The sequence below is a fragment of the Vigna radiata genome, chromosome 1 (genome assembly GCF_000741045.1).
Source record: "Vigna radiata var. radiata cultivar VC1973A chromosome 1, Vradiata_ver6, whole genome shotgun sequence".
Classification (NCBI taxonomy): Eukaryota; Viridiplantae; Streptophyta; class Magnoliopsida; order Fabales; family Fabaceae; genus Vigna; species Vigna radiata.
Window position 1 is genome coordinate 7,776,846 of NC_028351.1, and position 9,855 is coordinate 7,786,700.

Sequence of the window (9,855 nt, forward strand, 5' to 3'; positions counted from 1 at the left end):
TCACTATACTAACACTAGTACAAAAATCATATTTTATGACGTACAAAAATGAACTATGACGTACATAGTTTTGTACGTTATAATAAGTCTACATATTTTGAGTAGCAAAGATTTACGTTATCTGAACATATTATGACACTCTTTCTAAAAGAAATAACTCAAATAAATGTGAACATAGATAATTTTACTCAATTAATATTATGACACTGTTTCTAAAATCAGTCCATTTTTTTTATATGAATATGGGAGAAAATTGTTTCGAATTGATATTGAGTAAAATTATCTATTTTCACATTCATTGGAGAAAGAGTGTCATAATATGTTCAGATAAAGTAAATTTTTGCTACGTCATAAAATATATAGACCTATTATAACGTACAAAACTATGTACGTCATAGTTCATTTTTGTACGTCATAAAATATGATTTTTGTACTAGTGTAACTAACTTATATGCCAATTTTATAAAATAAAATTTTAGATATCTAAATTAGTATCAATTATAAATAAAAAATTATAATTTATTTGTGAATTGTGATATTTCTAATATTAAGTGTCAACCATGATGCATGAACACGATATATGTATAATACATTTATTTTAAAAATAATAAAAGATAATATATGTTGTATACATATTGAAATAGTATCAAAATTAATCAATGATTAATTATTTGAATCTCTAAAATAAATGGAAGACTATTTAATAATTTTAGTACTCAGCTCTTAATGTAGCTGACTCACTTTTTAATCCATTATAAAATATCTCACAAAAAGTATACAATTATTTTATAAAGATTTATATTTTTTATAATTATAAAACATTATTTTCTATAAAATCCGCATTTTAAATTTGTGATCTGATCGTTACTATACTGTATTAATGATATTTAATACAACCATAAATAGTAAAATTTACAAACATGAAAAAGAGTTATACAGTATTTTCTAATTACAGAAAAAAGTAGAGCGGTCAAAATGGGTCACAAATCGTGAGTCAATATGGTCCGTCACGGGTTCGGACCGGATTGGGTTTGAAAAATACAATCCACTTATGTGCGGGTCAGATTTCAACCCGGCTCATGCGTGTTGAACCCGTGGTGAGCCGGGTTAGCCCACCAATCCACCTACCTAATTTTATTTTTTTAATTTATTATTTTATTTATGAAACCCTAAAAAATAAAATACTATCTTCACTCATTATGTATACCAAAAAAGCAACCTTTGCTCTCACAAATCACTCTCACGGTACTTCCTCTCATTTGACGGTGCTCTCACCCTCACTTCACTGAAATTCTTCAAAGAGCAGGTAAAACACCCTTTCTTTTTTCTTCTCTTTTCTCCACATTTTTGTTTTCTCACTTCTCTTTCTTTTTTTTTAAAAACCCTATAATGACAAAAATAGGGGTTTGCGAATTTGTTTTTTGTTTTGGGATTTGAAGACATGAATTGATTTTTTTCATGTTCTGACATGCTTATATCATATTTTATTCATTTTATTTAAACAATTTGAGTATACATTATTTGAACAAATTCTTTTTGATATTTTTGAATTTGGGAATTTATGTTACAGATTAAACTATTAATTTTTTGTTGATGTTATTAAATACTGATTCTCTTTTTTTTTACTAATATTTTTTTATTGATTGTCGAAATTGGTCTTTAACATAATTTTTTATTGAGTGAAATTTGTTTAAATTTAAATTATAGAAAAATTGTATTTTTTTTATTTAAAAAAAGGATAATGATATTTAGACAACATTCTTTTGACAACATTTGAACATTGATTATGTGTCAATCTCTGATTGGTCAAAAAATACTCCACAATAATGTTTATGATTATTATTATTATTGATTGTGGGGTATTTTTTGATCAATGAGAGATTGACACGTAATCAATGTTCAAATGTTGTCAAAAAAATGTTGTCTAAATATCATTATCCTTAAAAAAAAATATATAATTAAATGGGATAGTGAGCCAACCCGTTTATCCACCAACCCGTGGTGGGTCGGACCGGGTTCAAGTTTTTCTGGCTCGCTAATAAATGAGCCGGGTTGGGTTGGCTCACTAAGTGACCAACCCGTGGTAGGCCGGGCCGGGTTGAGTCAGGTTACTCGTTTTGACAGCTCTAGAAAAAAGTATGCTTTAATTTTATTGAAATTTTAAATTATTATATTAAAGTTATGCTAAAATAATTTTTATTAAATAAAACTACAAAACCTTTTATACTGATAATATACAGTCATTAAACTACAGCAAAATCAATGAAATGCGTTTTATAACATGAACATGTGGTAGGTATGATAATGAACTTTGTATAAAAGAATTTTCAGAGATTCGAATCTCAATCAATACATGTACATTAATTCCAAGCTTATATTTTCTATTATTTCAATATTTATTTATGATATATCAATAATCCATTGCAAACATTATTTTATGGGTTATGTGATTGGATTACAGGGTTGACACAATATGGCACTCTCATTAATTTTTCATGTTTAAGTAAATTTTTAACAAATCAAATTTTAGATATTTAATCTATGACGTTTTGATATGAAAATGTAGATTATATTTAAAAAACCAACCCTACTAAAAAAGATTTTTTTAAATAATTATGTATTAATATCAATATTACATTATCTTGATGATGATGTTTGTGTAACGTCGAAATACTCATTGTGTTCCTGTGAGAATTTCAAAGAACTCCACAACTTAGATATATAAATATGATAATTTTAGTTTTTTCATGGAATGGGGGACGAAAGATATTCTTAAAAATTCTTTCATGTGCTTTTCAGTATGAAATCCATCATGATTCTGTCTTTTAGGTATATTTTTCTTATTTATATATATATATATATATATATATATATATATATATATATATATATATATATATTTATGTATGAATGTATATATATGTATGTTATAGTAGGTTTATATTTACTATTATGCACATGACTTTTTGACTGATTCATAAATTATTATTGAATTTTATCAAAAGTAAAATAAGAAAATAGGAATCAATACAATCATTATTTTGAAAAGCTAAACAGAAAACTATATTAAAAAATGTAGGAATATGATGAACACCAATGGTAAATAAATTGAAACAATTCAAATACAAAAATATATAGAAAGACATCTCTTATCTTCATAAATATTCCAAAAATATATAGAAAGATCTCTTCTATCTTCATAAATATTCCAAAAATATAAGACTAAATATTATTTTACTCAGTAATACTTCAGATGGAAACTTATTGAAGATATTTTAAGCGAATTCTACGATTATTTTCGAAAGATTATTGGAAATTAGAGAATTTAATTATAAATTATTAAAACTTGAGATCCAAAATTGTAATAAGAAACTTTTATATACCATGATTACACATTCGTGTAATTGCTTTTTCTAAAAAAAAAATAATATTATTCATGTGTAGCAAATATATTATAGCAACAAAACATTATTAAGAGATTACATAAATATAACAAATAATATAGAGTTTATGAAGTCATATTGATTCTTCTTATGATAAAATGTATCAAAAAATATTTCAAAATATAAAATAAATAGACTAATACGTCACATTACATAATAACCATACTTATCTACATTTATCATTCACATAATAATATTAATGTTGACACAAACGTGATATACAAGAATTAAATATAGGATAATGATATTTAGACAATACTTTTTTTATAACATTTGAACACATTGATTACGTGTCAATTTGTGATTGGTCAAAAATTACTTCACAATAATGTTTATTATTATTATTATTATTATTGATTGTGGAGTGATTTTTGACCAATCACATATTGACAAGTAATTAATGTTCAAATGTTGTCAAAAAAATGTTGTCTAAATATCATTATCCTTAAATATATTACTACAATCAAAATTTAATGAAGATGGTTTTAATTATACTTGAGACATATGCATGATCATTATAGAATTGTACTTCAAAATGCTAAAATGTTTCTAAAAATAAAACATAATTTATCTTAACTCCAATTCTTAATTGTAAAAGGAATGAATGATTGGATAAAAATATAAAAATAAAATAAAAATTTAACATATGATATAACTAATAAACATATGACTAAATTTACCTTTTATAGAAAAATATAAAATATATGCAATTTGGCTCATAATCTTTTTCATGTACTATCTGATATATTATTTAAAAGAGGTGTCAGTACATGGAGCTTGAAAAGCTTACTTACAAGGTTGGTTTTATATTAATGGTGGCAAAATCTGTTCACATATTAGTTATCTTGTCTATTTTATTAATGGAGATTAAATCTCTTTATAATTATTTTTCTATACATAAATTATTACTATTTTATTCTTTATATGTTGTAACTGTTTTTGTATAATTCATAATCAAACTACTCACAATCAAATTATAAAAACTAATAAAAGTATTACTTTTATAAACACATTACATCTTTGATATAACTTTTAGCAATAAATTTATAACAATTTCAGTTTTTATTATAGGATTAATGTTATTATTCTTTAAAATTTTATATAAAAAACTAATATAATCAACATTAAACATTCTCTCTCTGATCTGTCCTGTCAGAAAAATATATTATTAAAAAACACACTCTCTCTTCTTCTTAATTTAATAATTTAAGTTGAAATAATTGTAATAGAAGTTCCCAAAAAATAATCTTTATTTATTATTATAGATTCAGTGACTCAGGATAGTTAGCCATATCATGAAATCATATCATTGAAAGATACCTTCTCTGTCTTGCTTAAGATCACAATCAAAGTTTATATTAGGGTTTTCAAAATATTTTAAACAAATTTGAAATCAATACACTAAACACAGTAGGGATAAAAAGATACTTAAATGTTAAGGATAATTAATAATTTAGTTACTAAATTTATAATTTTAACATGTAATCTCTTTGTAATGGAAAAGGATTAAATTAATTTTGTTTGAAAAATATTAAAATAGAAAGTAAAATGAATGATGTAGATAAATAATAATTTAGTTCTTCTTGGCATGGTTGAAAATGGAAAGAAGGAACAGCATACCCCACCATCGGTCCATTGATTTTGACACAATGCAAAAAAACAAGAAAAATTAATTTTCAAATTTACTTTTCATGTGTCATGCCATCAAAACCATTTCCAGTATCAACAAATTTTGCCTATAAATCGATCTCACTCATCTCATCACTGCCATTATCTTCTTCACTCAAACACTCTTTTCTGCTGTGCTGTGAGGGTTCCGATATGCTCTCTCTAGCTCCATTTCACCGTTCGTGGTTCCTCTTTTCGCTCTTCATTGCTGCGGCAGCTGTTATCCGCTGCGTCGCGGCTGCAGATGCCACCGTGGAACCCGAAACGGTGCATTTCGACACCGGAGGTTTGAGCAGAGAGGTTTTTCCCAAGGGCTTCATATTCGGAACGGCGACGTCTGCGTATCAGGTGGAGGGTATGGCCCACAAAGACGGTCGCGGCCCAAGCATTTGGGACGTTTTTATCAAAAAGCCCGGTTCGTCAATATTCTCAATTTTCATTAATTAATTTTTTAAAATTTTAATTATATATTTTACCTCTCAATTATATATACTAAATCCTAATGTCAAATCTCTTCACTTGCTTTTTCGATTTTTTCTTATTTTAATAATCTTCTGCACAATGCGACACACAGTACAAAATACTGTGTTTTTTTTTTTGGTCAGAAAAATTACCGTTAATTTCACTGTCACGGTGTGTAATGCGTTGCATTTTCTGGTGAAAAGCAAGATGCGAATGTTACGAACAAGAACAACGTGTGAAATTTGGTTGAGATGGTAGCTTAAAATATGATAATGGTACTTAATATTCAAAATAAAATTTTTATTAATTAAAACAGAGATTTGCGAAAAAATAAATAACACATCTTCATAAACAAATTTAAAAATAATAAATATTTTTTTCTTGTTTGATTAAATACAAAACAGGTATTGTCGCAAATAATGGGACGGGAGAAGTTTCTGTTGATCAGTACCATCGCTACAAAGTAAGCGGCTTTTTATTTTTTTAGCTATGCAGGTTTAATTTTTGTTATTTTTGATTTTAATGTGCTGATTTCTTTGCTATAACTGCATGGACTTAAATAGTATATTACAACTTAAAACTTAGCAGTAAAATGTATCTATGAATGTTCAGTTTTTTTGTTGGAAAAATGTCCAATTAGGTATAAAATATGTGAGATAATGTCAATTTAATATTTGAAAGAATGGAAATTTTGATTTAATTTTGTAAAAAATATGAATTGTTGATAAGTTTAATAATGAATTGATCTTCAAAATTACAGTTTTATAATAAAATGATCTCACAAAGTTTAATATCAGGACTTTTTTTATAAACTAAGTGGTTAATTTACCCTTCTTTCCTTTTCAAAATTCAAAAAAAAAAAATAGTTGTTTTTCAGTTGGACCCTTACAGCCTCAAACTCTGCCGGCCCAAGTTGACATGGACGGGCTTTCTTTAAATTTTTACATTTAGTTATTTTTTTTAACATCTTAATTTTACTGAAATCTTTACAGATTTTTCTATTTTCCTCATTCCATTGTTTTTCAAGTTTATTACATTCATTTTCCGCAAAAAAATAAAAAAAATCGTAAAGCTTTTTTAGATTAGAAATGAAGATTGAAGAGTGCCACTTGAAGTCATTATGGGTCTTCCTGTGAGGACCAACACAATTTTTTTAAAACAAATCACTTTTAAGAGCTTTTCATTTCTTTATTTCAGTTTTTTTTATAACCATAAGAAACTAAAAAAAAAATATAATTAAAATCAGAATCTATTTTAATTAGTTTATCGTACATTTAAAGAAAAAAAAATGTTCTTATAGTTATAAACAAATGTAAAATATATTTTTTTTTTCGTTTTTAAAATATGTAAAAAATAATTATTGAATTCTTTTACATCTGAATTACCCCTTTTCAAAATTTGTAAAAAGGGGACCCTATGTTTATAGGTTCAAAGGCCTTTCTGAACTTTTTTGACCTTCAATTATAACTTGTTTCATAAATGTATTGTGATATATTTGTACCTGTAGTTCTTCTCTGCTATAAGGAACATTGTGAGCTAAAAAGTATGTTTAATCTCACAGGATGATATAAATCTCATGTCGAGACTGAATTTTGATGCTTATCGGTTCTCAATCTCGTGGTCCAGAATTTTTCCAAGTAATTTAGCCATGTTTGTTTTACTTATTTGGCTATATCTGAATTAAATTGTTAAACTCCTCAATCATTGACTGACTTTCAATTTCACCACTACTGCAGATGGAACCGGCAAAGTAAATTGGAAAGGTGTGGCATACTATAATAGGTTGATCAATTACTTACTGAAAAAAGGTAACTTTTATAGCATACTTAATATTTGAAATGTAGTGTTCAACTTATTGTTATTGATCATTTGTTTCCCCATTGATTGTCTGCAACTATTGCAGGTATTACCCCATATGCAAACCTCTACCACTATGATCTTCCTTTGGCACTTGAGGAGAGGTACAACGGATTATTGGGTCGCCAAGTTGTGTAAGTACCAATACACACACACAAGAATAAAATTGAATAATTGATCTTTTAAATGCATGCTTTTGCAAATTTCTCGTAGCGTAATACTTGTAGTAAGTCTGATTTAAAAGTATATGGTGACTTGTTAATAAATACAAAGAAGTATAACTAACAAGAATGCTCAAATTACACAGGAAAGATTTCGCAGATTATGCAGAATTTTGTTTCAAGACTTTTGGAGACAGAGTTAAGAATTGGATGACGTTTAATGAACCTCGTGTGGTGGCTGCTCTTGGCTATGATAATGGTTTCTTTGCCCCTGGAAGGTGCTCAAAAGAATATGGGAATTGTACAGCTGGTAACTCAGGCACTGAGCCTTATATTGTTGCACACAACTTGATATTGTCACATGCAGCTGCTGCTCAAAGATACCGAGAGAAGTATCAAGTAATCTTAATATATCTTATCATTTGGTTTAAGTAAAGTTCTCCATAATGATATATTAAAGAAAAAAGAGTAGGAAATTAAAATGAATTGCTTCTCTTCCATGAATTAAAATAAACTTATGCATTTAAACAGAAGGGCATAAGTCGATTTTAACTTAAGGAAAAATTCAATTCGTTCTTTTCTTACTGTGTTTGTAGTTAAGTTTATCCAAATAAAATCTTAATGAGGACGCTAAAATGTTCTTATGATGTGCTTGTTTTAGGAAAAGCAAAAGGGAAGAATTGGAATCCTCTTGGATTTTGTTTGGTATGAGCCTCTTACAAGATCAAAAGCCGACAATTATGCTGCTCAAAGAGCCAGAGACTTTCATTTGGGATGGTAAAATTATTTAGCATTTGTTTATTGTCGATCCTACGTTAGATGTTGAAGTATTTTTTTTGGATGCAACTCTATCTCCTGTGGAAACTTTCACACACTCGACACCAATTATAGTGCTTAAATTCACCAGGTTCCTTCACCCCCTTGTTTATGGAGAGTATCCAAGGACAGTTCAAGAAATTGTTGGGGAAAGACTCCCCAAATTCACTAGTGAAGAAGTTAAAATCGTGAAGGGTTCGATTGATTTTGTTGGAATCAACCAATATACTACCTACTACATGTACGATCCTCATCAATCAAAACCTAAAGTCCCAGGCTATCAAATGGATTGGAATGCAGGGTTTGCTTGTAAGTCAATGCTTCCTTTAAACCATAGATTACAATATTTTCTGTGCATTTGCATATGATCAATTTTTTGTTTTCTTGAACATTGAAGATGCAAAGAATGGAGTGCCGATTGGTCCAAGAGTAAGTTAGAACTTAGTGAATTATATTCATTACTTCAAAGTCAAAAAAGTGGCCCGACCATGCATTGACTAATTTTTACAAGTTGAATTGAACAGGCTAATTCTTATTGGCTTTACAACGTACCATGGGGCATCTACAAATCATTGATGTACGTAAAGCAACGTTATGGAAACCCAACAGTGATCTTATCTGAAAATGGTAAAATTATATAATATTTCTGTTTTCACTTTTATTTATGAAATGACTTTTGTTTTGAACTGTTTACAAAAAAAGTATAAAGGAGCCACTGGCTGTATGGTTTTAACTGTTATTGCACAGATCTTTGAAAACAAAATACAGATTGAAAATAAAATGACAATTTTGTATTTAAATTAAATACAAAAATAGTTTCCTCAAAGTAAATGAACTTCTAATTTACGCTTTGTCTTTGTTTCTATTTTTGGCCTGGTGTGACATGAGTATTCTGCTTTTTTCATTGTCATGTATGTAGGCATGGATGATCCGGGTAATGTGACTCTTCCCAAGGGTTTGCATGACACCACAAGAATAAACTATTACAAAGGCTATCTGACTAACCTAAAGAAGGCTGTTGATGATGGAGCAAATGTGGTCGGCTATTTTGCATGGTCTTTGCTAGATAACTTTGAATGGAGATTAGGTTACACATCAAGGTTTGGAATTGTTTATGTTGATTTCAAAACCCTCAAGAGATACCCCAAGATGTCAGCATACTGGTTCAAGCAGCTCAATGCCAGAAAGAAGCATTAATAGCTGAGCTCTGTATCTACTTTCTAAGCTTCTAGTTGCTTCATAAATCATGTTTTAATGGTTTTGGCTGAGTTAAAAAGTGCCTCTGTAACTGTAATCACGCGACTTGATTAATACAAGTCTTAGAATAAAATTATCTTTTATAACTTGCTTTTTGTCTTGGCATCATATTGTTCAATGTTTTGTTTGTTTATATAAATTCTTTAAAATATGCCTCCATGTGCCGATTAGAAAATTTAAATAACATATGA

At 28.0% G+C, this 9,855-nt stretch overlaps 1 protein-coding gene across 1 annotated transcript; it reads left to right on the plus strand.

Moving 5' to 3' along the window:
- The first annotated feature begins 5,197 nt into the window (after nt 1-5,197).
- LOC106772693 (beta-glucosidase 44) lies at nt 5,198-9,750 on the plus strand. The gene is made up of 11 exons (XM_014659246.2): nt 5,198-5,526; nt 5,978-6,036; nt 7,135-7,210; nt 7,310-7,381; nt 7,477-7,564; nt 7,738-7,990; nt 8,253-8,368; nt 8,499-8,716; nt 8,805-8,836; nt 8,932-9,034; nt 9,327-9,750. Exons 1-11 carry the CDS (start codon nt 5,265-5,267, stop codon nt 9,602-9,604), a joined length of 1,557 nt encoding a protein of 518 aa, XP_014514732.1. The 5' UTR covers nt 5,198-5,264; the 3' UTR covers nt 9,605-9,750.
- Nucleotides 9,751-9,855: the final 105 nt, after the last annotated feature.

Coding starts and splice junctions, on each gene's coding strand:
- LOC106772693 (XM_014659246.2), top strand. CDS start 5,265: ATGCTCTCTCTAGCTCCATTTCACCGTTCGTGGTTCCTCTTTTCGCTC. Junction 5,527..5,977: donor CGTTTTTATCAAAAAGCCCG/GTTCGTCAATAT, acceptor AATACAAAACAG/GTATTGTCGCAAATAATGGG. Junction 8,717..8,804: donor TTGGAATGCAGGGTTTGCTT/GTAAGTCAATGC, acceptor TGAACATTGAAG/ATGCAAAGAATGGAGTGCCG.